This window comes from Rhinatrema bivittatum, chromosome 8, assembly GCF_901001135.1.
Source record: "Rhinatrema bivittatum chromosome 8, aRhiBiv1.1, whole genome shotgun sequence".
NCBI lineage: Eukaryota > Metazoa > Chordata > Amphibia > Gymnophiona > Rhinatrematidae > Rhinatrema > Rhinatrema bivittatum.
This window is the reverse complement of record NC_042622.1, coordinates 175906174-175934097: the sequence shown is the minus strand read 5'-3', so window position 1 is coordinate 175934097 and position 27924 is coordinate 175906174. Positions and strand designations below refer to the sequence as shown.

Sequence of the window (27924 nt, the reverse complement as noted above, 5' to 3'; positions counted from 1 at the left end):
GAAAAAATCTCCGATATACAATGAATAAATCCACCAGGAAATTCAGTCCTTCGGCAGCAACGGGGCGGTTTTCTGAACTGATCTGTGAAATTACAGGTAAGAACCAATTTTCCTTTCCTGTTCATAGCTAGATCAGTTCAGAAGAGTGGGATATACCTAAGCACCCCTTCACGGGGCAGGAACCCGAAAGACCTGCTTTCCACACACTTTCACCGAAAGTCACATCCTCTTTGGCTCTAACATCCAACGGGTAATGTCTGGTGAAAGTATGCAGCGAGGACCACACCTGCAGTCCTGCATATCTCTTTTGGAGACACTAACTGACACTCTGCCCAAGAGGCCACCTGCACTCTAGTTAAAAGCACTTTGAAACCCATCAGAACTACGCAACCCTTACAAATATAATCCAAGTAAATAGCCTCTTTCAGCCAACGGGACAACGTAGCCTTTGAAGCTTTCTCCCCTTTCTTTGTTCCACCAAAGAACACAAAGAGATGGTCTGATCGCCGAAAGCTATTAGTAACCTTCAAATATCGCAACAGAGTGCGACGCACATCAAGAAGATGAAGGTCCCTATCCTGCACAGAATCCCTAGACCACTCCGGAACCTCAGGCAATTCAACCATCTGATTCATATGGAAAGCAGAAACAACTTTCGGAAAAAGGATGGAACCGTACGCAAAGTCACCCTGTCATCAGCAAGGCACAAAAAGGGATCTCAACAAGACAGAGCCTGAAGCTCCAAAATCCTCCTGGCTGAACAAATAGCAATCAGAAATACCATCTTAAGATAAATTCCTTCAAAGAAGCTCATCTTAAAGGCTCAAAAGGAGCTCCACAGAGTATCCACAAAACTAAGTTGAGGTTCCAATCTGTCCACACCTTCTGAACTGGAGATCTAAATGCTTAACCCCATTCATGAAACAAACAAACTACATCAGGATGAGAGGCCAAAGCCCATCCCCGTCATTTGCCACTTAGACAACTCAAGGCTGCAACCTGGACACAGAGCAAACAATAGGCTAGGCCCTTAGACAAGCCCTGCTGCAGAAAGGACAAAAGGTGTGGGACTCCCATCGACAGAGAATCCAGCTGTTGCTGAAGACACCAGGCTTCAAAAACCTTCCAAACCTGACATATGCCATAGACATAGAAAGCCACCTAGCCTGGAGCAGAGTGGAAATTGCCTGGTCCGAATAACCTTTCAGGCGCAGCCGCCACCTCTCAAAAGCCAAGCCGCGAGACAAAAGCGATCCTCCTGATACAAAAATATGGGTCCTTGGCGGAGGAATCCCGGCAGGTGAGCCAAGCAAAGAGGCTTGTCCACCACTAGACACACCAGATCCACGAACCACAGGCGACACAGCCACTGCGGCGTCACCAGCACCACTGTCCCTGGATATGTCTCTGTGCACCTTAACCCTTGACCGATGAGTGGCCAAGGAGGAAACACATACAGAAGAACCCCTGTTGGCCACAGGCACATGAAAGTGTCCAGCCCTACCAAACCTGGCTCCCTTCAGCGACTAAAAAAACTACGCCGTCTTGGCATTGGCCCACCTTGCCATGAGGTGGGGAACGCCCCATCTGGCACAAATCCGATCCCAGGCTGCCGGAGCCAACTCCCACTCCCCAGGATCCAGCTGATGTCTGCTGAGGAAATCCACCTGAATATTATCTACACCCGCAATGTGCGATGCTGCAATTCCCTCGAGGTGCCGTTCCACCCGCACAAACAAGTTGCTGAATCTCCCAAGCTACTGCGAGACTCTTTGTTCCTGCCTGGCAACTGATGTACGCTACCATTGTCGCATTGTCCGAGAAAACCCAAACCACCCATCCCTTGATCCAGGACAGGAACATCTTCAGAGCCCTGTGCACCGCAATCATCTCCTCATAATTGATGGGCCAGAACGCCTCTGCCGCTGACCAGAACGACCCAGGCACACCGCCCCCCATCCCTTGAGGCTAGCATCCATAGTCACTACCACCCAGTCCAGGGTCTCCAGGTCATCTCCCTTTTCCAGGTTGTGTCACGATAGCCATCACAAGAGATTGGATCTGGACTCTGCTAGAAGTGGTAATGGCAGATGATATTCTTCAGACAATGGATTCCACCTGGACAAAAGTGCTCTTTGCAATGAATGCATGTGAGTGAAAGCCCACAGAACCAAATCCAACATCGAGAGGCCATGGAACCAAACACCTGCAAGTAGTCCCAGACCTTTGGAGTTGGCAGACTCAGACGCTTCACCTGTGTCTGCAACTTCGACAATCTGTCGTAGTCAGGAACACCCTGCCTTTCTGGATATCGAAGAGGGCTCCTAGGTACTCCAATGATTGAGACGGAACCAGGTAACTGTCCGATTGATCACCCAACCCAGAAAACTCAAGGTATCCCTCACTCACTGCACGGACCGAAGGCACTCCTCCTCTGACTTTGCCAGAATAAGCCAATCATCCAGATATGGATGGACCAGAATCCCCTCTCATCTCAAAGCTGCCACCACTACCACCATCACACCTTTGTGAAGGTTCGAGGAGTTATGGCTAACCCAAAAGGGAGAGCACGAAACTGGAAGTGCTGCCCCTGCACCATAAATCGCAGAAACTTCTGATGGTCCTGACGAATGGGGATATGAAGATAAGCTTCGGTCTGATCCAAAGATGCCAGGGGAACTGTCCTTTGCGGACCACTGCTATCAGAGTACACAATCTCTCCATGCGGAAACACAGCACCAGCAACACAATGTTGACCTTTTGCAAATCCAAAATGGGACAGAAAGTGCAGTCCTTCTTGGAACCACAAAATAAATGGAGTACCTCCCCCATTCTTGTTCGCCCAGCGAAACCGGAACTATGGCTTCTAAGTCTAGTAACTTTTGCAGAGTCCCTCCCACTGCATCCCGTTTGCTTAGCGAAGAGCAGTGGGACTCCAGAAAAGTTTCTCTGACTGGGCGCAAAAATTCTAAGGTGTAGCCATCTCTTACTACCTCCAAAACCCACAAGTCCAAGGTGATCTTGAGCCACTCCCCATAAAAGCGGGACAACCTGCCCCATCGCTATCATCAAGAAGTGGCCAAGCCTGGCTTCATTGCGAGGCCTTTCCCCCTCTGGTCCCCTGACCAGAACCGCCTTTGGGGGACCTGCAGGAACCCCAAAAGGACTGCTGGCGTCCTGGCGACTGCCTCAACCCTGAGGATGAGCCCCTTTGCTGGAAAAAAAACCTCCTCGAATCCCAGAAATGGGACCTGAGAGGAAAGGTCTTCTTATTGCTCTTAAGAACATAAGAAAATGCCATACTGGGTCAGACCAAGGGTCCATCAAGCCCAGCATCCTGTTTCCAACAGTGGCCAATCCAGGCCATAAGAACCTCGCAAGTACCCAAAAACTAAGTCTATTCCATGTAACCATTGCTAATGGCATTTGCTATTCTCTAAGTGAACTTAATAGCAGGTAATGGACTTCTCCTCCAAGAACTTATCCAATCCTTTTTTAAACAGAGCTATACTAACTGCACTAACTACATCCTCTGGCAACAAATTCCAGAGTTTAATTGTGCGTTGAGTAAAAAAGAACTTTCTCCGATTAGTTTTAAATGTGACCCATGCTAACTTCATGGAGTGCCCCCTAGTCCTTCTACTATCCGAAAGAGTAAATAACCGATTCACATCTACCCGTTCTAGACCTCTCATGATTTTAAACACCTCTATCATATCCCCCCTCAGTCGTCTCTTCTCCAAGCTGAAAAGTCCTAACCTCTTTAGTCTTTCCTCATAGGGGAGTTGTTCCATTCCCCTTATCATTTTGGTAGCCCTTCTCTGTACCTTCTCCATCGCAATTATATCTTTTTTGAGATGCGGCGACCAGAATTGTACACAGTATTCAAGGTGCAGTCTCACCATGGAGCGATACAGAGGCATTATGACATTTTCCGTTTTATTCATCATTCCTTTTCTAATAATTCCCAACATTCTGTTTGCTTTTTTGACTGCCGCTGCACACTGAACCGACGATTTCAATGTGTTATCCACTATGACACCTAGATCTCTTTCTTGGGTTGTAGCACCTAATATGGAACCCAACATCGTGTAATTATAGCATGGGTTATTTTTCCCTATATGCATCACCTTGCACTTATCCACATTAAATTTCATCTGCCATTTGGATGCCCAATTTTCCAGTCTCACAAGGTCTTCCTGCAATTTATCACAATCTGCTTGTGATTTAACTACTCTGCACAATTTTGTGTCATCTGCAAATTTGATTATCTCACTCGTCGTATTTCTTTCCAGATCATTTATAAATATATTGGACAGTAAGGGTCCCAATACAGATCCCTGAGGCACTCCACTGTCCACTCCCTTCCACTGAGAAAATTGCCCATTTAATCCTACTCTCTGTTTCCTGTCTTTTAGCCAGTTTGCAATCCACGAAAGGACATCGCCACCTATCCCATGACTTTTTACTTTTCCTAGAAGCCTCTCATGAGGAACTTTGTCAAACGCCTTCTGAAAATCCAAGTATACTATATCTACCGGTTCACCTTTATCCACATGTTTATTAACTCCTTCAAAAAAGTGAAGCAGATTTGTGAGGCAAGACTTGCCCTGGGTAAAGCCATGCTGACTTTGTTCCATTAAACCATGTCTTTCTATATGTTCTGTGATTTTGATGTTTAGAACACTTTCCACTATTTTTCCTGGCACTGAAGTCAGGCTAACCTGAAGTCAGGCTAACCTGACTTCAGGTTAGCCTCCGGCTATCTGTTCCCTTTGGACTCACTTAGGGACTTCATCAAATGACCCAGATCCTCCCCAAATAGAAGTTTCCCTTTAAAAGGAAGATTACACAGCTGAGTCTTGGACCACATGTCCACCCACCAATTGCGCAACTACAGAAGCTTGCACACAGCCACCGAGACCATGCTCCTGGTGGACGTACGCACGCACCAAATCATACAACGCATCTGCCACATAGGCCACTCCAGCCTCCAAACGCAATGCATGAACTTCGATAAGCACGCCAGTAGACACCTGCTCTTGCGCCTACTGAACCCAGCACAAGCAGGCACGCTGTATCAAGCTGGCACAGACCGTGGCATGGAGGCCCGAGGAAGACACCTCAAACATGTGCTTCAACTGAACTTCGAATTTGCGATCCTGCACATCCCTAAGAGTGGCGGAACCCGCCACCAGGATCGTGGTCCTCTTAGTCACCACAGAGACCACTGCATCCACCTTAGGCGTCTTCAGGTGATCCAAATGCTCCTCTATCAAGGGATAAAGTTTCGCCATAGCCCTACCGAACTTCAAGCCTGCTTCTGGGAAATTCCAATACCAACTGATCAGCTTCTGAATCTTCTTAGGTAACAAAGGCACTGGGAGGACCCATGCAGTCCATCCAGGACCAGATTCACTCCTTCATTATCAGACTCTTCCTGAGTCCCTCCAATACCTGAGGGATGATAGGGCCCAGCTCCTTCTTAAACAGATGGACCACCTGACTGTCATCACCCTCTGGCCCGGCACCCTCATCTGTATCACCCTTGTTCAAATCAGATCAAGAGTCTGACCCCTATCCGGATCTACGTCTGGATCCGCCCCCTGCGAAGACACCGGATCCTCCAGAAACTCATCCAAATCATCCAGGTCCCTTGCGCAGCCCTCCACATCAACGTGATACAACCCTAGGCGCTTGAGCAACTCGCCAGAACTGTCCACCGATACCATCTGTGGTCTTTTGGGTGGAACAGGCCATATGGCCATATCTCCTTGGATTTCTCTGCTTCCGTAACCCTCCTAGCCAGGAAGGCTTTGTGCAAAAGCAGAACAAACTCCCTCCAGATCCTCAGCCCCCTGCTCCAAAGGACTATCCTCCGAGTCTGCTCCCCTCTCCCGGCCTTCCTCAGCCCCCTGCATCACAGGAAAGAGAGAAGGGGAATCACTGGACTCTGTCGGGTGGGAGCACCTGAGGGCAATCCCCCACAGGCACTGAGATAGCGGAGACCCCTGCACTAACCACATCTGTGGTCCGAGAGGGTCGGGAGGATCTTCTGGTTCTAGCCCTGCCATGAAGGAACCCTCCTCCCCCGATGCACAGCCCGTGCAGAGGAAGTGGGAATTGAGTTGGGCCAACCAGAACCCACAGGCCTTGCAAACCACCATGCACGGCAGCACCGCCATGAGAAATGAGGTCAGCAAATCGAACACGGCCTGAGCATACCACTTCAAAGTAGGCCGCCCTGCTGAGCTATGTGCCCCTGCCAACAGAAGCACCGTGCGGGAAACCTTCAGCGGGAAGCAACTCTCCAAAGGGCTTGCTACGCTCCAAAGAAAAATACCCCCACCCGGTAAACAAAAAAAATGCGGTGCCACCTAACACACTCTCCTGCCGACACCGGCAACCCAGCTGGTGGACCGCCCCGCACTGAAAAGAAACTGAATCTCCTGTCTCTGTCCCCCTTACTTTCTTCTTTGCTTTTTTTTTTTTTTTTTAATAAACTTAATTTCCCATAAAGAACAGAAGGGGTACTTTACTGAAAAAGACAGCGGCAGGCAGTATGGGACCTTCGGAGACCCAGAGGGAGCCAGTCCCCTGACTATTAAGGCCTCCGGTACCAACGGGCTACAACAGTCAGGGCCATCCAACCCCCCCGGTCGCCTGGCCCACAAAGGACCATTGCACCTCAGAGAGCCACTCCAATCGACTGGAAGCAGAACACTTCTCCTTAACTCCAAAAATGTAAACTCTCAGTCAGAACCTCAGGTTTGCACCTTAAAGTTTTTGTTCTCTGCCTCCATCTGCTGGTAGGGATGCAAAACCCACTTCTCTGGACTGATCTGAGTATGAACAGGAAATGCATATTTAAATATCTAATGCCACTGTAAGACATTTTCACAAAAATTTAAGGATGTTATATAATATATATATACAATAACTAATATTTATATTAAGATTATACTTGTGTATGCAGGATTATGTTATCTTTATCAAGCTGCAGCTTTTATACATTTTATTTTGCATGTACTCTTATTCGTACTGTGCTTTCAGATTTAGATTGGCAGCATGTAATCAACTGATAAACCATCCTTGCGGGCTGTTGAGCTCATACCCGCATTCAATCGGTAACCAAGTCTTACCATTCTGCCATTCCAGCAGACAGAGGATCTGGGATCTGCATTTTCAGCAGGGGATTTGACCTCACAAGCCTTCAAGAACTGTTTCCCTATCTTTTCCATGACGACATTCCTACCTACTGTGGCCTGGTTGCCTATTTCTTCCCCAATTACCTGGTCAAAAGCTCTCCGATACATATAAAAAAAAAAAAAAAAGAGGCACATGCAGCTGACAAAGTACAAGATGAATCATTCCCGGGCGCTCCCCCTCCCACCCTCCATCCCAAGTGTTGACAGTAATCGGGTGGGGGTCGAATTACCTTCATCCCCAAGGTAGAGCAGACCAGATCAATGATGGCACCCAGCTGGTTACTATGGAAGTACATAGCCACCAACAGCAGCATCTCTCCGAAGGAAGCAGAGACTCCAGCAGTGCTGAGGGAAAACAAAAAAAAGAGATGAGATACTTCCTAACAGACCACATCATAAAACAAGTCCATTTAGTACCAATTCTGGAGAAAAACTCACCTTTCAAAATAAGCCTCTTCCTTTATCATCCAGCTTAACCACACCACCATCAGCTGCTCCTGCTCCGGGGTGCTGCAGAAAAGAGCAGAGGGCTTTACAAGTTCCCTTTCGAAAGAGTTTCCCAGGTCAGGGTTCCGATCGAGAGGAACCCTGACCTGGGATGCTACAGAGGCAGTGTGCACAGCACCTGGGGAAAGGAGAGACTCTCGGCCATCGCTCAATGACAACACCCAGCGATGGGCATGATCATTTTACCCCACTACCTGAGCAAAATCATGGGCTGGACATGCCCCCCCCCCCCCCCCCGAGTAATTTTACCCACACTGCAAATGGATGGTTTGGGCTGGGCAAAGCCAGACAACATACAGGGATTGCGTGCTTTGCGGCACCAAATTCTGATCCTGTTGCAAAGCAGGTGCAAAGTCGGAAATACAGGGAGGGGCTATAAAAATAGGTGAAACCCCTGGGGAGATGTGAATGAAGGCTCCTAGTGTCAGATGCCAGCTCTGGTGCCAACTGAGCTGAAAGTCCAAAAGGAAGAGGAGGAAACGGCTGGGCGAGTTCTGGGAGGATATCAGACTTCGCCAAGCTGGTCACCATTTGATCTGTCCAAATCCAATCGGGACATCAAACAAACCCAATACAACAGACAGATTTCACCCTGTATTCTTTCTGGGTTCCAGTCTATAAGAGATACCTGCCCCATCCTATCCAGTCCTTGTCAAACCAAAACTGAGCCCAGATGGCAAGTTCATCCTCTCCAACCTTCCACCACAAGTTAAGAGAGAGATGGATGCAGAGCTGGGCTCCATTATTTTCTAACCTCTTTTTCTTTTATTCAACAAAAATATCAGTAGCCGGTGGCCAGCTAGTGTAGTCTCTGCGTGAGAGTGACCCTGCAGATCAACTTTCCCCTAATACCATTTAGTGTTCTGCCTATGCCTAAACGGCAGATGAGACCAGCTGTTGCCGCTTTTAGCTATGGCTCCAATGTAACTCCAAGATGGACACAGGCTGTCTCAACTTTCACAACTGCTTGGAAAGAAAGCACTCTGGGAACAAGGCAGCAGCTCTCTGCAGCTCACCTGACAAGCGTGGAGAAGGCCAGCAGCATGCAGAAGGAGAGTGACACAAAGCGGACCCCGGCTGGTGTCGCGGGTGGACGGCTGGTCATTAGCTGCAGGACCTGTTCTGCTTCCTCATCAGTGGGCCTGGGCAAGAAGAGAGGCACACGCTGTTACAGCTCCTATCCCCAAAATCACAAAGCTGCCCATCAAAGACTAGCACCCACCACATCCTTATGGCACATGCCTTCTAAAATAGGTTACAGGAGGTGACAGCACAGATGTAAGATGTCACACTGAGGATGAACGGCACTATGTAGAAATGACATCCTCCACGAGACGCCCCAAGATGGCCGCCTGAGAAGGTATGCTTGCAAGGAGCTCCCGCTATTACCTTAAAATTTCTTACCTCCATGCCGCACACGAAGCGTAAGGCGAGGGTACGGGGAGGTGAAGGCACCTCGACCCCGTTAGAAGCCACTCAACCCCGCATCGGGAGTTTTTTCGCAGCAGCCTCACCGATAGCGCTGAGCGGGCAGGTCGCTGAAGGGACGGCGGTGGAGCACGAACCGTCCCTTCTGACCGTCGATACATCGTTAAGCCCTGGCTCTCCTATCAGACCGGCTCCACCAGATTTCGACGAGGTACGGAGTTTGAAGGCCACAGCCCCAGTGGGTTCAACCCGAGGAGAATAGAAGTGGAGCTGCAGAGTTCAACAACTAGAGGATTTAATATCGTGGAGGAATCGACACCAACACAGCCCCTCACAAGGGAGAGAGGTGAGGGGTTGAAAGGTGGTGAAATGCTGGGATCATCAGAACTGGATAATGGAGCCAGTGCAGCAGGGGGAGGGGAAGGAGAGATTCAGAAAACTCCGATGCTCAAAAAGTTAATCCTACCAACTACAGAAATAACTATCTACAATTTGGTTGGCATTGCAATCTATAGAAAAATCCATACATACATTAACTAAGGAAGTAAAGGACACTAAAAACCAAGTCCTCTTGAATGCTAATGGTTTAGCCCAACAAAAGTTAAAAATTGAAACCATGGAGGGACGGCTTCAAGAAGTTGAAAAGATACAATCCAATTTAATATTAAAAGAAACAGAAGTGGATAGAAGATTTGAAAAAATTGAGAACAGTTTAAGATCACATAATTTAAGATTTGTGAATTTTCCAGTTTTGAAAAATATTTCCCCGGTTGAGTTGTTTAAGTTGTATTGTGCACAGATCTTGAAAATTCCAGATGAGGTAAAACCCGTGATTACTAAAGCTTTTTACCTTCCGTATGCTGAAGCTGAACGGGGTAATTTGGGGGAACAAATGCCTCTGGATTTAACTACAATTCTTGAATCTTCACAAGAAATGATGGTAACATCAAGAAGACCACTATTGGTTTCATTTGCATTTCTCATGGACAGAAAAAATATATTTAAACATTTCTTTAGAAATGCTCAAGCTAATTTTTTTGGACAAAATATTTGGTGTTACCCTGACTTGATCAGGGCGACACAATCAAGAAGGAAGTTGTTTCTTAACACGAGGGGGGGGGGGAAGTGATTCAAAGAGGTGCAAGGTAATATAGCAGGTAATATAATTTTTCAAGAGCAAAATTATATCTTTTTCGATCCACAGCAACTGAGGGTTTTCTTAGATTCTCATCCACCCTCATAAAACCCATAGCTGGGTAGGTTTAAAAGTATAGCGGAAGGACTTCTCATGTTAGGCCTTGTTTTCTTGATGATTAATATTACCTTGTAATATGCTCCTTTAAAGGTGACTCCCGTATGTCCTTTATTTTGTTAAAGTACAGTTAATTATTGGATGTGAATCGACATTTTCTGTATGATATTTAGGTTTTCTTTCTGTACTTTAAACATTTCTGTACAAGCGGATGCTTGTTTATAATTGATTAAAAAATGCATAAATTAAAAAGAAATGACATCCTCCAGCTGTGGCCACGGTCCTAACTGCATCGTGTCCCCAAGCAGGATCAGATATAGTAGGGCATTCACCTTCTCAGCCAAAAGACCAAGAAGGAGGCGGCACTGTCCTCAGCTCACAGCTCCGACACTGTGCTTGGGTTCTAGCCAAGAAACAATGTGTTTAAGGCCAGCTGGAGCCAGGAAAGTGAGTGACTGATAAGCACCCGAAGGCCTTGCAGTGAAATGAGCAGAGAGTGATACCGGAGTAGCCTCACTCAGGCATTACCCTAAGATCTCTCTTTACTTTGGACTTTCAAATCATGGGAATGCACACTAGCATCAGCCATCCTGAACGGCTCCATTTTCAAAATTGAAAAATACAACACAAAGAGGAGAAAGTGACTCTAATCTCACTTTAAGCTGTGCTATCTTCACAAAAGGAAAATTGGTTCTTATCTGCTAATTTTCATTCCTGAATTACCTCAGATCATCCAGACAAGTGGAGTTTTGCATCCCTACCAGCAGATGGAAGCAGAGAACTAAAAACAGGCACTGCTACATAACCGAGAGTGCCACCTGCAGTCCCTCAGTAAGAACATAAATGGCCATACTGGGTCAGACCAAGGTTCAATCAAGCCCAGCATCCTGTTTCCAACAGTGGCCAATCCAGGCTACAAGTACCTGGCAAGTACCCAAAAAGTAAGTATATCCCACGCTACTGATGCTAGAAATAGCAGTGACTATTTTCTAAGTCAACTTAATTACCGTAATAGCAGGTAATGGACTTCTCCTCCTTATCCAAATCTTTTTTAAACTCAGCTACACTAAATGCAATAACCACATCCCCTGGCAACAAATTCCAGAGTTTAATTGTGTGTTGAGTGAAAAAGAATTTTCTCTGATTAGTGTTAAATGTGCTACTGGCTAACTTCATGGAGTGCCCTCTAGTCCTATTATCCGAAAGAGTAAACAACAGATTCACATTTACCCATTCTAGACCTCTCATGATTTTATAGACCTTTATCATATCCCCCCTCAGCCATCTCTTCTCCAAGCCAAACAGCCCTAACCTCTTTAGTCTTTCCTCATAGAGGAGCAGTTCCATCCCCTTTATCATTTTGTCCTGTACGCAAGCCAACTATACAGTAACAAATCCTCAACAACCCCCTAAACGAGGGTGAATGCTAAACCCAAAGGTTGGAGCCCCCCCCCCCCCCCCCGCCCCCAAACAGAAAAACCACAAATCAACCCAAGGGGCTAACAACAACCTGGCAAACTTCTTTAAGTGCTGTATATATACATTCTGACAGTTCTTCCCAGTAAGCATGCCAGAACATGGATTTGCCATAACGGTCTTGAGAACATTAAGGGACTGGGTTTCTAGACTGATCTGTGGTACTTCAGGAATGAAAATTAGCAGGTAAGAACCAATTTTCCTTTCCTGTTCGAACCCCAGATCAGACCAGACAAGTAGGATGTACCAAAGCACCTCTATAGTGGGCGGGCCCGTGAAAAACCCTTCTCAACACACTTTCGCCAAAGGTGAGATCTCCTGGAGCCTGAACATCTAAATGGTAACAGCAAGATAAAGTGTGAAGAGAAGATCACGTCACAGCTCTACAAATCTCCTGTGGTAACACTGACTGACACTTGGCCCATGACGCTGCCTGCACTCCAGTAGAGTGTGCACACAACCCTTCTGGAATTCTTCTCCTCTTACAAAGGTAGGCCAAAACAATAGCTTCCTTCACCAACGCACTATCGTGCCCTTGGAGGCCTTGCATCTGTTTCTGGCACCTCCAAACAATACAAACAAATGAGCCGACCATTGAAAACTATTTGTGACCTTTGCCTCTGGTGACTCAGCAGACCAATTCGGGAAGGCAGGAGCTCCACAGTCTGATTCAGGTGAAATGAAGATACCAGCTTAGATAGGAATGAATGAGGGTACCATGCGCACACACACCTTTTCATCCAAAATATTCAGAAATGGTTCCCTACAGGACAAAGCCTGCAGCTCCAAGATCTTTCTGAAGGAATAAATCGCCACCAAAAATACCATCTTCAGCATGAGGTCCTGTAATGAAGCCTTCAACTGCTCAAACCAGTGGCCCACAAAGCACCTGCAAGACCAAGTTTAAACTCCACGCCGGACCCAATCTATGTACCAGCGGCCGCAGATGCTCGACCCCCTTCAAAAACCTCACAACATCCGGATGTGAGGCCAATGACCTTTTCTCTGGAGTATACCTCAGACACCCCACCTGAACCCGCAAGGAATTCCCTTGAAAATCACGGGCTTAGAATATCCTTTTAATCGCAAGCGCCTGCTCTCAAAAGTCAAGTCGCGAGACAAAAGTGATCCACCCAATCTGAGAAAATACGACTTTGCTTTAACAACCCCTGCAAATGAGCCAATCTCAAGGACCTGTCAATTGTGCGCTGAACCTCTGCAAACCACGAACGATGCAGCCTCTCCTGCACCACCAGTACCACTTGACCTGGATGCCTCTCAATGCACCTAAACACTTGACCTATTAATGGGCATGGAGGCAACATGTACAGCAGGATCCTTGTTGGCCATGGAAGAACCCAAGCATCTATGCCCTTGACTGCAACCTATCGTCTGCAGCTGAAGAAACATGCTGCCTTGGCGTTGCTCCTTGACGCCATCAGATCCAGAAAGGGACTGCCTCAACGAGACTGGATAAAGTCGAAAGCCTCCTTCAACAACTCCCATTCTCCCAGGTCCAACTATTGCCTGCTAAGATAATCCGCTTGCACATTGTCCATTCCCGCAACATGTGAAGTTGCTATCCCCTGCAAATGTTGCTACACCCAGGCAAAAAGGTCCTGGGCTCCTTGGGCAACTGCATGACTCTTCGTTCCCCCTTGCCGATTGATACAAGCCACTGTTGTCACATTGTCCGAAAACATCTCTGACCATTTGACTTCAGACTTGTGCAAGGAATTCCACCAATACCCTGTACACTGCTCGTTTCCAAGCGATTGATAGACGAGGATGCTTCCACTGGCGATCACAGTCCTTGTGCCATCCGTTCTTAACAGATCGCCCCCCCAACCCTTGAAGTTGGCATCCATGATCCCTATAACCCAGTCAAGAACCTCCAGGCCCATCCCTTTCTCCAAATTGGGCCAACACAGCCACCACGAGAGACTGGACCTGGAAGTACCCTGCAGCAGTAAAGGCCGATGAAATTCCTCTGACAACGGATTCCAGCATGATAGCAATGCACCCTGTAGAAGGCACATGTGGGCAAAAGCCCATGGCACCAAATTCAAGGTAGATGCCATTGAATCCAAGGCCTGAAGATAAGCCCAGGCCCTGGATATTGGCATCTGCAAAATCTGCACCATCTGGGACTGTAACTTTCAAATCCTCTCCAAAGTGAGAAATACTCTGCTGAGCACCGAACTTCGCCCCCAAGTATTCCAACATCTGGGTAGGGCTCAGGTGACTCTTCGCCAAATTCACCATCCAGCTCAAGGACCACAACATATTGATCACTTTGCGCACAGACTGCCGGCATACCTCCTCCGATTTCCCTCGGATAAGCCAGTTGTCCAGATAAGTATGAACAATGATCCCCTCCCCGGGGAGAGCCTCTGCCACCACCATCACCACCTTTGTGAATGTGCAAGGTCCATTGACAAACTGAACGGGAGGGCCCAAAACTGGAAAAAAGTTACCCCAGAACCATAACACAAAGAAACTTTGATGTTCTTCCTGAATGGGAATGTGCAGATAGGCTTCAGCCAAGTCCAACAATTCCCAAAGAACTGCTGTCATCACCATCCTTAACATTTCCATATGGAAAAATGGGGAACTCACAGTATCACATTTCACTTTTTGCAGATCGAGGATGGGACGAAAGGCTCCTTTATTTTTTTTTGTAAACACAGTAAATTGAGTACCTCTCGCGACCGCGCTCCCTGGCCGCCATTGTACTATCATGCCAGCAACTGAAAGCAAGAATGTGTCCCAAATCACCACTTGCTTGCCTCAACACTGCAATGAGACACCACAAAAGCTTCTGTGATGGGGCAAAAAAATTCTAAAACATAGCCATCCCTTATTACCTCTAGGACCCATTGGTCTGAGGTAATCCTGGTCCACTCTTCATAAAACTGTGATAAGATGGCCTTTCACCGCCATCTCGAGAGAGTGGACCACCCTGGTTTCATGGTGAAGTCTTACTGCCACTGGCCTCCTGGTTGGAGCCCTCTCAGGAAAGTCTACGTGATGTGAAAGGACTGTTGCCTACCGGACCCCTGGTTCTGCCCCGAATGACAGTGCAGAACCCTTTTTGGGACGAAAACTGCTGCACCTCGCGAAACCTAGAGCGAGGCAGAAAAGACTTCCTGACTGTCATCTTATCCTCCAGCAGATTATTCCCTTTAGCCTCCCCCAAACCTGCATTAATTGTTGAAGGTCCACCCCAAACAACAATTTTCCTTCCTTTAAAGGGAAGATTACAGAGCTGAGACTTGGGCCACGTATCAGCTGAACAATTCCGCAACCACAGCAGACGCTGCACTGAGACTGCTGCGACCTGGCCAAAGTCCAGCTCAAGTCATAAAGCATGTCAGCCTTATATGCAATCCCAGCCTCCACCCGAGTTGCCAGGCTATTAGCACCAGCTTCTGCTGAAGACTTCTGAGACTTCTGAACCCAGCATAAACAGGCCTCTGCATCAGATCGCCGCTCGCAGGCTCAGCAATGAGACTTCAAACCTCCTCTCCCGATGAATCTCTAGCTTACGGTCCTGTGCGTACTTTAACACTGCCAAACCCACATCCAGAATGATCGTCTTGTTAGTGCCCACCGAGACCTAAGCATGCACCTTCAGCAATACCAGCAGCTGCAGAATATCCTCCGTGAGGGGATACAACTTTGCAACAGCTCTAGCCACCTTGGGACTCGCCTCAGGGAAGTCCCTTTCCTGGTTCACCAGCTTCTTGATCCTTTTAGAGAGAGGAAAGGCTTTCGGTGGGCCTCGGAGTCCAACCAACACCAGATCCACTCCTTCATTGTCTGACACCTCCTGGACCACCTTAATACTCCGTTCCTTCCGAACATGGGAAAAAAAAAGGGCCTCAACTCCTCCTTACGAAACAGATGAACCACGCGGGTCATCTCCCTCCATTATTGGGACCTCTTCCAGATCAGACATGTCCTTATCCCCATCCTGATCAACATCTGCCATGAGATCTGCTGGGTCATCCTGATCCATCCCCGGACCAACCCCGAGACCATCTTCTGGGTCATCTAGGTCCGAATCATCTGAGCTGCCAGGCCCTCAAGATGGTCCAGGCCCAGTTGGCGAAGGAGGTCCACTGACCCCCTCGCGAAAGAGCCCCTTGGCCTCTTTGCAGCAGGATGAGACAGCTAACAGAAATGCCTTTTATAGCCAGTGCTTTTCCTGGTTAAAAAGTCCTTATGCATACGCAAGACAAATTCTGAGGTAAATTCCACATCATCCTTTATCCTGTCCGGCCCAGAGCTCGCATCTTCTCCCCCCCCCCCCGACGGGATCGCAGGAGACTGAGGGAGGATAGTCCCTGGGCTCCTGGGAGTCCATCATCTTCCGAGCTGTAGCCCTTCTCCTACCTGACAGGTTGTTTAGGCTCCCAGTATTGATCTTGACAGGGCCTTGGGAACCTGTGGCTCTCCCTACCAGCCTCGTTCTCCCTAGAAGGCCCTTCCCTTCCAGAACAAATCACGACATTTCACTTAGGCATTCAACCGTCCCCGAGCCAGGCCACCAGCTCGACAAGCTTTCCTGCGCTGGGAAACCACTGTTGGCGCCATCTTGTCTCCACGCAGCCAGGCCTGCTGCAGAGAAACAGAAGCCGTGTGATCGCGGCACGTGGGAGAGGAGTGGGAGCACTGCCCAATGCAGCCTCCAGCTCCCCGAGCAGCCCGAAGCCGCGTACAGAGGAGCTACACTGCTCCCTTCCCCAGCCCGGGACTGCCCTGATGTTCAAACCAGAAACAGCCCGAGCGGTTGCTGCTGAAAGAAAAATGTAAATTTTTTTTTTTTTTTTTTTAAAGAAACAGCAGCCGCAAAGGAAGAAATTCTTCCCTGCTACTGGCAACACCTCTGGGAAGGAGCCTTCAGGGGATAAGAGGGAACCAGGACCCCTGGCTGTCAGACCCCTGGATCTGCTGCGGGCTAAGGCTGATCAAGGATTACCAACCCCTCGCTCGCCCGGCTTAACCTGAGGGATGACCCACGAAGGAACCTAACACCTCAGGAAGTGTCTTCTAACTTCTCTTCTTCTATCCCTTCTTTCTTAACTGCAGGTTTGCACCTCTACCATCTGCTGGAGACAGAGATATACTGAGGGACTGCAGGTGGCACCCTCGGTTATGTAGCAGTGCCTCAAAAGTTTTAGTTCTCTGCCTCCATCTGCTGGTAGGGATGCAAAACCCACTTGTCTGGACTGATCTGGGGTACGAACTGGAACTTTACATTCAGAAGCTCCAGTGTCTTGCCAACCTCACAAATCAACATGCCAGGGCAAGCAGGCACAGTGGCAATGCAAAAATCAGGAATTGCGTGTGCCCAAATTGCCAGCACTAACAGTACAATGCTCTAAGCCTCTATTCCTTCTTGAACCACAACCTACACATTTTTACGCTTTACAGGTTACTGCAAAAGTCTATTGTCTTTGCTTTTTCTACATAATCCACTCTTTTTGTCTATAAAATTTGAGTACGAAACAGCATTAATTTTTGTAACTAGGGTTTCCAATATTTTATATGTCAATATGGCTCACTAGCAATTGAAACTTTTAAAAGTAATTCAAAGGCAAAATTCAGATTTCAGTTAAACCATTTTTACCGAGTTGCTTTAACCCCTTTCAGGACGAGAAAACACAATACAATAGACTTACTGACGAATATATTCGGGGTGGACTGGAAAGGGATTAATAATACTTCTATAAAAGGTCTTTAAAAAATAAATGAAGGATTACATATTTGTAAATAAGCTATTAACAGGCTTGGCAGCATTCGAGTAGCTACGCAACACATTGAAAATGACTTTTCTACATGTAAAATCTTGTATCTTCAGCACCAAGCCGGGCAATCTAGTGACCTTACAAAACTCACTCCAGGCTGAATATGTGGAAGATTTAAAACTCTGTTCTACAAATTGTAAACATCTCAGTAAAACTGCAATAAATAGTCTGTGAAGATGGGTGAGTAAAGCTCAGTAGATTCAGATAAATACCAGTGTCAGGGACAGAAGCCAGTCACAAATTAAGCAGTCTACACAGGGGAAGTGGAGAGTGGGGAGGCTGACCTGGTAACTGAGAGGCGCGTTACACCAGCTGTAGGCTGAAGATATGGCAGAGCAGAAAAGTCCAATGTACGCACACATCTTTAGCTCCCATTGCTGAGAAATCTTTAAAGCAGCAGTTTCGGTTGGCTGATTCCAAAGCCAATATTATTTTACATGCTCCACATTACAAACCAGTCTCAAGGCCAAGAGAAGAACTAGAGGTTTTCATACTAAATGCCAAACCCTACATTTTGGCAAACACTGCAGTTTAGCGCTACTTAAAGCAGCATTTTCAGCTTAGCTGACTCTTAATTAACATGCATAAACACCAATTATCATTACCACTAAAAAACAAAAAGGCAAGTATGAAAGAAGAAGTAGTACTTGAGTCCTGCGATGCCCATGAGGGCACAGTAGAGACGCAGCAGAGCGCTGGCCTTCACCACATGCTCTTCCTTCAGTCCTGAGTACACCGCCACACTGGGCTCCATGTCAGCATTGGCTTCCTCCACCACATGCGTGCTTCTCACTCTCGGAAGGATGTCCATCAGCTCCAGGAGCAGCTGCCTTCTCATTTGCCAGAGCACAGAACTGCTGCTCTCTTTTTTTCTCTGCATGGAAAGCCCAAGGAGAAATTAATTTTTAACCTGATAATTTCCTTTCCTTGAGTTCGGTTGGACCAGTCCAGACGAATGGATAATATCCACCTACCAGCAGATGGAGATCAACAGGTTCACCAACATTGCCCCTTATATGCATCCACGCTGATCTCAGCTTGCCAGTTTTACCTCTAACAAGCTAACTTTGACAACATTAAAATAAATACAATAAATTCCAGCACAACCATTGAAAAATTCTCTTTTTCCCCTCTTATTTTGTATTTTTTCCTTTTCAATTAGTGTGTTTCCAAAAAGAAAACATCATAGAAGCAAAAATACTGCTCTAACACTCACCTGGTTAAGACAAACACTGTAGACTATATCCTTCAGCCTACAAACAAAATAGTAAAGGGATATGCCATTTTGTTCAAGACTGCCCAAGTCTGTCCAAGCTTGGCAGCAGAGGGAGGGTCCTGGACTGGTCTGACTGGACTCAAGGAAAATAAATTATCAGGTAAGAACTAATTTCTCCTTCTTCATCCAATCAGACCAGTCCAGATGAATGGAATGTACCCAGCAACTCTTGACGAGGATAGGAACTGCAAACTTGCTTGCAACACCTCGGAGGCAAAACAAATCTCCTCTCTGATGCCCATAACCAAGCGACAACGCTTAGTAGGAGCATAAGGAAGAGCAAGACACCGTCTTGCAAAACCCTGGAAGAGGAACCAACTGCCTCTGTGTTTATACTCAACTGAGCTCTCATGCAAAACCCTAATAAGGGTCTGACCAGTGAGCTGTAACCAGGGAAGCCAGGGTTCAAATCCCACCTCCATTCCTTGTGACCTTGGGCAAGACACATCACCTTCCATTGCCTTGGATACAAATTTAGATTGTGAGCCCTCTGGGGACAGAAATACCTCCAGTACCTGAAGATAATTGGCTTTGAAGTGCCTTAAAAAGCGGAATATAAATCAATTAAATAAATGAAAATAAAATAACCCTAAAGATATGAGGAACTATGATAGCCAAATCAATATATTAGCAAATACAGTCAACAGAAGAAATTAGAGAAGGCAGTAAACATCTTAATTCCAACCCACAATCAGAAAAATGAAGGAGCTGCATGCATCTTGACCAAAACCTTCACTAGTCTCGGCAAGATTTCTCCGCAAGGCACCTGCATCTCAAATACTCTGCCACTAGGAAAAACACTTCCACATAAAACAGCCTCAAAGAAGTCCCCATACCGGTTAAACCATAACCCTAAACATCCAAAAGGAATCCTTTCTGAAGACTAAAAAATTCCAACGTCTAACAAATAACAAAAATGCAAGTGATGTCACCTGCATCATCAAGAAAACAAGCACTAAGGCCATAGAAGAGCCTTCCTGCAAAGAGCTGAGAAACTCTGTCACCAACACCTTACCAGGAAATGGCTGCCTACTCACTTTTTTTTTTTCTTTTTGGAACCTCTCAAGGACCAGACAGAAAGAAAAAGACCGAGGCAGGCTTCGTGCAGAGGCGAAACACTGAGGGACCAGTTTTAAGTGATGGGGAGGCATCAACAGTCTTCTGCAAAAGTCCTCTGGAAATCTAAGTACCTTGGCCTCGTCCCAGACCTTGGGCAACTCCTCCACATATAACAGGCTTTCTGTTAAGGGAAGCTTAGTGAGGTCCATCTTAAAATAGAATCCACAGACCCTACTGAAACCAATCCCCTGGCCACAACTCACATCAGATCAAAGAAAGTGTCTGTGAGGTATGCTATGCTTGGTTTCAGCTGAAGAGCCTTATCCAACAAGTCCTCCGGAGTGCAGTGTGCCAGAAAGAACAAAAAGTGGACATTATCGCAATACATGTGCAGACCGCCATGTACAATGGTCTACAGGCTGCTTCAAACACCTGCTTCAAGACATACTATATCTTCTGGTCTTGCCCTACTTTCAAGGCCACTCTACCTTCCACTAGGATAATAGTCCGCTTTGTGACTGAACAGAGCAGTGCATCAACCTTCAAAATCAAAGCCTGTTCCTCTCTTGTACACCAGAAGATAGGGATCTGATGGACCTGGAGTGTAACAGCCTGATGCCAGGGAAAAACCCCATGGATGGTTTCCTAACAGGATCCTCTGATAAAGTGGAAGGCAATGGGAAAGAGATTCCCATTATATTCAGGATAGCCAAGGAGCAGCAATTCCTGTTCTATTGTGGTAGAATTTTCACCCACAGGAGGCCATTCCCTTTCTTCCAGTTCATCCGCAAAGACTGTATCCAGACACTATTTAGAAATAGTCTCCACCATTTCAAACTGGTCCAGACTGAAAGCTGAAAGGAGTAATTCTAAGACTATAGGTGCCACCTGGACAGCAAAGTTCTCTTCAGTAGTTGCATATGAGCCTTCACCTAGGGAACTATCTCCAATGCTGCCACCATGGAGCCGAGAAGCTGAAGGTAGGGCCATATGGTCTGCTTCTGTGCAGACCACAATGATAGAATCAACTGCTGTAGCTTTTGAATCCTTGCCTTCATGTCAAAAAGAAAAATGATCCCAGATATTCCAAGATCTGGTAAGGACTTAAATGACTCTTGGAAAATTGACTAAGCAGCCCAGTTCCTGCAAGAACTGTAACACTCTGCTTCCAACTCTACCCTTAACAACCAATTGTCTTGATAAGGAAGGACCACAATGCTGTGCTGCCGCCACCACCACCTTCTTGGAGAAGATCCTCTGAGCAGTGGTCAACTTAAAGGGAAGAGCCTGAAACTAAAGATGCTCCCCAGCGCTACCAAATGAAGGGATTGCTGGTTGCACTCCCTCACAGGGAGATGGCGATAATCCATTGTGAGATTCCTGGAAGCAAGAAACTCCTCTTGCCTTACTGCCAACGTGACGGACTTCAAGGTCTCCATTCTGAAACAAGAACTGCTACAGATCCAAATAGGTACAAGGCTCAGTCCTTCTTGGACCCATGAAATAAATCAAAAAACAATCCCAACCCCACTGGGCCCTGGGATCACATCCGCCAAGGAGAAAAGATGGTCCAATGTGGTTTTTACAGCCTTTTGCTGCAGGGTGATGTGACAAGGGAAACAGAAAGCTGGCCAGAGAAACTCTAAGGAATAACCCTCTCGAATGACCTCCAGCACTCAATGAGTGTGTAAAGGGCCAAGGAAGCCCATCAAGCCATCAGAAATGGGACGAAGAACTCTAGGACCTAACCCTCTTGCAGGATTCAACCAAGGAAGGGAGAACTGTTTTTTTCAACTCAGGAGCTGCCTCCCTTTTTTTTTTAAACACAAATGCTCTCAAATTTTACAATACTCAATGCATGGAAGATCTTGGAAGTAAGGATGCAAACTCTCCTTTATGGCAGAGGGCATGTAAAACATCTTGGCCATGCATTGCCTACACCTTGTCAGGGACAGTGGGGATTGAAACTTGAAGCGCAGCATCTTCCTCTCCCAGGACTGGCGCCCCTGTAGCGACTGAATTGACCAAGCCATTCACCCTCGGAAAATGAAATTTTATCCCCTGGCTGATGAAATAAAGGAAATATTCAGCCAGTGAGCAGCCACACCTAAAGTTCACCATTAGGGACCCTCATTGCATATCAAACTGACCTGTGAAGAGAGCAGTACCTGGACAGCTCTCCATATGCTCTGCGACATACAAAGTGTGCTGGGACTGGAAAAATATAAGGACAGACATGCTAGAGGTGTCCCATGTACGGCCATCCACTCCCAGAGGATTCTGGCTTCACCTCACTTCTCCTGAGCAGCAGCAGAGAAGGTAAGGCCATTTAATGACAGAACACACTACAGAGTCCATGCTAAAAAGAGAGACTTGACCTGACTTCTTCCATAAGAGGCAACGGTAGATGAAACTGCTGACAATGGATCCCCATCAGGAAAGCAACGCGCCCTGCAGCGGTTTCATATGAGCAAAACTGAAAATGTGTCCCAAGAACCATGAACTGGAAAAATCTTTGATGATCCAGCCAGATTGCTATGTGCAAGTAAGCCTCGGTCAGATCTAAAAAGAGGCCAAAAACTCATTTGCGCACAGCGGCAATTACTGAAAGTAGGATCTTCATACGAACACAAGGGACTCAGAGTTGTGTTCACATTCTTCAGATCCAAGATCAGGCAGAAGGACCCTTCCTTTCTTGGGACCACAAAATAAATGGAGTACCTTCCCATTCCCCAATGGCAATGGGTACACTGGCTCCCAGTATCTGTAAACGGTTGATGATTTCCCGAACCACCCGTTTGCTTAAGGGGCAAGGAGATACCATAAACACGTCCTTTAGCGGGCGAGCAAATTCTAGAGCGTAACCATGTCTTATCACACTTAGTACCCACTGATCCGTCGTGATCTTAGCCCACTCCTCGTAAAAAAGAAAGAGTCACCCGACCCCCAATGGCCGGCACAGAGGTGTGGGCCAGCCTTGATTCATTGTGCGGACTTGGAAACCGATGCCCCCTGGCCGGAACCATCCCTGTTTGGCTTTTGACCTTGAAAAGACTGGCTCCAAAACCGCCTGCCAGATCCTTGTCTCTGGGCTCCTCCCATAGCCCGATTCTGCCGAAAAAGCCCATTCATCCGGAAGTGAGGTTGCAAGGAGTAGGTACCTTTGCCACCCTTCGGTTTATCCTCCGGTAGCTTGTGTCTTATCTTTGCCCAGATGCTTCACCAGCTCCTCTTAAGTCCTCTCCGAACAACAACAACTTCCCATTGAAGGGTAACGTTCCTAACTGGGACTTAGACCAAACATCCACCGACCAGTTCCGCAACCAAAGACACTGTCTGGCCAAGACCACTGACAGCATAGACCTGGAGGACGTTCGGATGAGGTCATACAACACATTGGTTCCATAGGCCACCACGGCTTCCAGCCACTAGGCCTGCTTGGCTTCTGATGCTGACATTGCTCTATCAGACTGTAACCACTGAACACAGCATAAACCAGCTTGAAGTATGAAACTGTTGCACACCACAGCCCAAATGCCCAGAGCAGACACCTCAAATATCTTTTTGAGATGGACCTCTAACTTCCTATCCTGCATATTCTTAAGCACAGCAGAACCTGCCACAGGAATAGTCATCTTCTTTGTGACAGCTGACACTGAAGCATTGACCTTTGGCATCCACAACAAATTTAAAGTGTCCTCCAGCAACGGATATAATTTATCCATAGCTCTGCCAACCTTCAGACCTGTATCCAGATTTTCTCACTCCCAAAGCACCAGCTTCTTTACCAACTTATGAAACGGGAAAGCCTTCACCAGACCTCTTAAGCCCTCCATGATCGGGGCCCAACTCCCCATGATCAGATTCATCACTCGGTTCCTTAATGACATATGGAATCAGGGGCCACAATTCTTTTCTAAGGAAAAGGCGAACCACCTTCCACTGTTGGGGCCTGGCCCCACCCCTCATCCTGATCTTGAAGGTCTGGGAAAGAACCCATGTCCGGAGGGTCCACTGCCAGAGACTCTTCGAAATCCGACTCTCCCGAGGGCTCGTCCGCATCCACCGAAAGTGCAGCTTGACTCAGGATTCACTGAACCCTGGTCAACTTACTCGCCTGCGTCCATTTGGGCCGCTTGGCCCGACTCGGTTCCTGTGGGTTCTTGAGCCTGGAAAGGCAGCATCCCATGGCCCTCCTGGTGAGATATGCTCTGTGCAGAAGCAGCACAAAATCTGGAAAAAAAACCTGCTGGGTCCTCAGGATCCTATTCTAAGAGGTCCTTCTCCTCCCCAGACAGGACCCCCCAGGCCTCTGTGGGTCTTCCATCAGCCGGGGAGAGCAGTGGAGGAAGAACTCCCGTTCCTCCAGCCCTCTCAGCTGCTGCCTGAAAAGAAGCTAAAATTGCCACCGTTCCTGCAGACACCGGGAAGGGGTTGCTAGCCAAATCAGCATCCCCCGCACTCTTCACTGCAGCCCAATGCCTGTTCACTACTCCCGCTGACGTTCCCAAGCTGCCCTTTTCCCCAGAGAAGCAGCGGGAACAAAGGCCACTCTCCGCGAGGCGGCACTTCACAAGTCACACAATGGCTGCCGCGCAGGTTGGCCCCCATCGGGGCAATTGCACGGGAGACAACTGCACCAAGGGGACACCTGAGACAACCGCCAACCATCCACCAGGCCGCCTTGGACTGCCTCGCCGCACTGATAGCACAAAAGAGAGGGAATTTTTTTTTTTTTAAACTTTAAAGAAAAGAACAGAAAAATACCTGCCAGTGAAGAAAAGAACTGAGAGAAAAAAAATGGATACCAACCCCTTGCTCGTCCACCTCTCAACCAGAAGGGATGGCCCCCACCAGGACCTGCCAACCTTATAGGAGAAACTCTTGTTGACTGAAATTCTAACTTTCCTATATATTTTATATTTTTCTTTTTTTAAACTAATCCTAAGACTGCAGGTTTTGCACCACCACCATCTGCTAGAGACAGAGAAATACTGAGGGATTGCAGATGGCACAACAGGTTGTATGCCAGTGTCAGCAAAACTTTCTCTGTCTCCATCTGTTGGAAAGGAGGCAAAACCCAGGACTCTGGACTGATCTGGGTATGTACAGGGAAAACGCCATTTCCAACTTGATGAAGAGATGATGACCCTCAAAACCTAGTCACAGGTGCATTATATGTTAGTCCAACAAAAAGGTCTCACCTACATCATCTGTTGACCCTTAATTCTGCATATCCAAGTAGACTAGCACAGCAACCACAATTCGTTGCTCATTTAGAACAGAATTTTATGTCAGGGGGAAGATGATAATTAGCACACAGAAAGGAATATAATGTAATTGTATTCAGTTACATTAACAGTTACATCAGCCCAAGTGGATTTTTAATTTGCTTTGCCTTGTTTCCTCTCACCTGTTGTCCATTCCGAATAAATGTTCCAAACCATGTGCGGACTTTCGCATTAGTCCCAAGGAGTAAACCACTCACAAAACACACCAGGTCACTCACTGATTCTTCCGGAGACTCGTTCTTAGTGTGGTCCAGCGTCAAAGCCACACCCAGGCCAGGCAGGTGGCACTCCTCCACCTAGCATAGGGTAGAAAAAAAAAATTTAAAAAAACCACATGCTCAGTTTCAGGCAGGGGCTTGTCACACACATTCCATGCACAATTTGGCTTTTAGCTACTGTAAATTATATGGCTGGGTCCTCACCACCATGCCTCGCACTTTCAGCGCTTGGGCGGGATTCATCTTACAGAGCTGGCGCAGAGCTTCTGTCCTCCGGCGTCCTCCCATGCTCTCCTCATCCTGCCGCTCACCGTTCTTTATCAGGCCTCTGCAAACTGAGCACCAAAGCGCTTTACTCACTTCTGCCCCATGACAAGAAATGGACTGCTTCAGCCACACAAGAACAGAATGTCAGAGCGTTGAAAAACAGGCTCGTGTCAACTTAATACTTACACACCGATACTGCTAAAGTGCCAACTTGTACACCTTGTTTTAAAAAATGGATTTTCAAAACACAACTCGAGTTGTAGTCTGCTTAGTAAATGCTGCTTCTGACTGCTTCAGGAGCCAATGAACAAGCAGCTTAGAAAGAAAATCTATTTAGCCCGATCTCATGTGCTGCTTGGCACAAGGCAAGCAAGTACAGCAAGAGGGAGAAGTGAAAATGGGCTACTAGGATCCTAAATTTAAGCAAGTTTTTTTTTTTTTTTTTGTGGAAAACCAATGCCACTCTATATATTTTAGTTCTATTTTCTGTGGCTTGAACTGTCTCCTGCTATTTTAATGGAGAAATTACTTACCTGATAATTTTCTTTTTCTTAGCCAGATGGACTCAGGACTAAGGGGTTGTGCTCCCCTGCCAGCAGATGGAGACAGAGTCAGGTTTCAAAGCTGACGTCACCCTAGATATACCCCTGCAGTGACCACGGCCATTCAGTATTCTCTTCAAAAGCCAGCGTGGACATACTAACAAAAAAACTTGATTAAAAATGGATAACCATAACTGAACTCAACCAAACAAACACTGAAACCCAGTATGATTATAGATGCCCGGATATAGGGACTGGATGACCACTTACCTGTAATCTCCTGGAATCGAAATCCACGAGCGAATCCTTGGCACCATTCTTGGACCGCTGGGGGTGGGATGCTGAGTCCATCTGTCTCCACTAAGGAAAACGAAATTATCAGGTAAGTAATTTCTCCATTTCCTAGCATGTAGACAGATGGACTTAGCACAATGGGATGTACAAAAGCTACTCCCGATCGGGGTGGGAGGCTAACACCGCCCTCGCAAGGCTGCGTCAGGCCTGTACATCCACGTGATAGAACCTGGAGAAGGTGCGCTAGGAGGACCACGTCATCACTCAGCAGATATCGACAGGGGATAGCAGTCTAACTTCCACCCATGAGACTGCCTGAGCCCTGGTGGAATGAGCTTTAACCTGAGAAGGTAACGGCTTTCCTGCCTCCACATAGGCTCCTGGGACCACCTGCATAATCCAGCAAGCTATGCTAGCCCACAAAGCTGGTTCACCCTGCTTCCTTCCACCATGAAAGACAAATGGGCGGTCCGTCTTTAAGACCAGTTCTGAAACTTCCAGATACTGCACCAAAAGTCTACTGACATTCAAATGATGGAGGAGGCAGTATTCCTCCGCATCCCTGTGCTTATCTAGGGAAGGCAACGAAATGAACTGGTTCAGATAAAACTCCGAAACTACCTTGGGCAGGAAGGGTGGAACGGTACAAAGCTGTAATGGTCCTGGAGTCAGAGGAACGGTTTGCGACCCAATGCCCGCAGATCAGCGATGAGATGCGCCGAGCATATAGCCACCAGGAACACTGTTTTCCTGATTAATAAACACAAAGGGGTGGATTTTCAGAGCCCTGCTCGCGTAAATCCGCCCAAAACCGGGCGGATTTACGCGAGCAGGGCCCTGCGCGCCGGGAAGCCTATTTTACATAGGCCTCCCGGCGCGCGCAGAGCCCCGGGACTCGCGTAAGTCCCGGGGTTCTCCGAGGGGGGCGTGTCGGGGGGCGGGCCCGGTCGTCGCGGCGTTTCGGGGGCGTGTCGGCAGCGTTTTGGGGGCGGTCCGGGGGCGTGGCCGCACCCTCCGTACCCGCCCCCAGGTCGCGGCCCGGCGCGCAGGAGGCCCGCTGGCGCGCGGGGATTTACGCCTCCCTCTGGGAGGCGTAAATCCCCCGACAAAGGTAAGGGGGGGTTTAGACAGGGCCGGGCGGGTGGGTTAGGTAGGGAAAGGGAGGGGAAGGTGAGGGGAGGGCAAAGGAAAGTTCCCTCCGAGGCTGCTCCGATTTCGGAGCGGCCTTGGAGGGAACGGGGGTAGGCTGCGCGGCTCGGCACGCGCCGGCTATACAAAATCCATAGCCTTGCG

The 27924-nt window shown here is 47.6% G+C and overlaps 1 protein-coding gene across 6 annotated transcripts in view; it reads right to left on the bottom strand.

Annotated features, from left to right (window-relative positions):
- Positions 1 to 27924, bottom strand: part of INTS2 (integrator complex subunit 2) — a 67865-nt gene that overhangs the window by 20233 nt on the left and 19708 nt on the right. For all 6 annotated transcript variants that reach the window (XM_029611565.1, XM_029611564.1, XM_029611567.1 and 3 more), the window contains 6 exons: positions 25733 to 25863; positions 25433 to 25606; positions 18332 to 18558; positions 8732 to 8857; positions 7647 to 7718; positions 7439 to 7553 (listed from right to left, as the gene is read on the bottom strand). In XM_029611565.1, coding sequence (XP_029467425.1) covers positions 7439 to 7553; positions 7647 to 7718; positions 8732 to 8857; positions 18332 to 18558; positions 25433 to 25606; positions 25733 to 25863 — 845 coding nt within the window. The remainder of the gene's footprint in view (positions 1 to 7438; positions 7554 to 7646; positions 7719 to 8731; positions 8858 to 18331; positions 18559 to 25432; positions 25607 to 25732; positions 25864 to 27924) is intronic.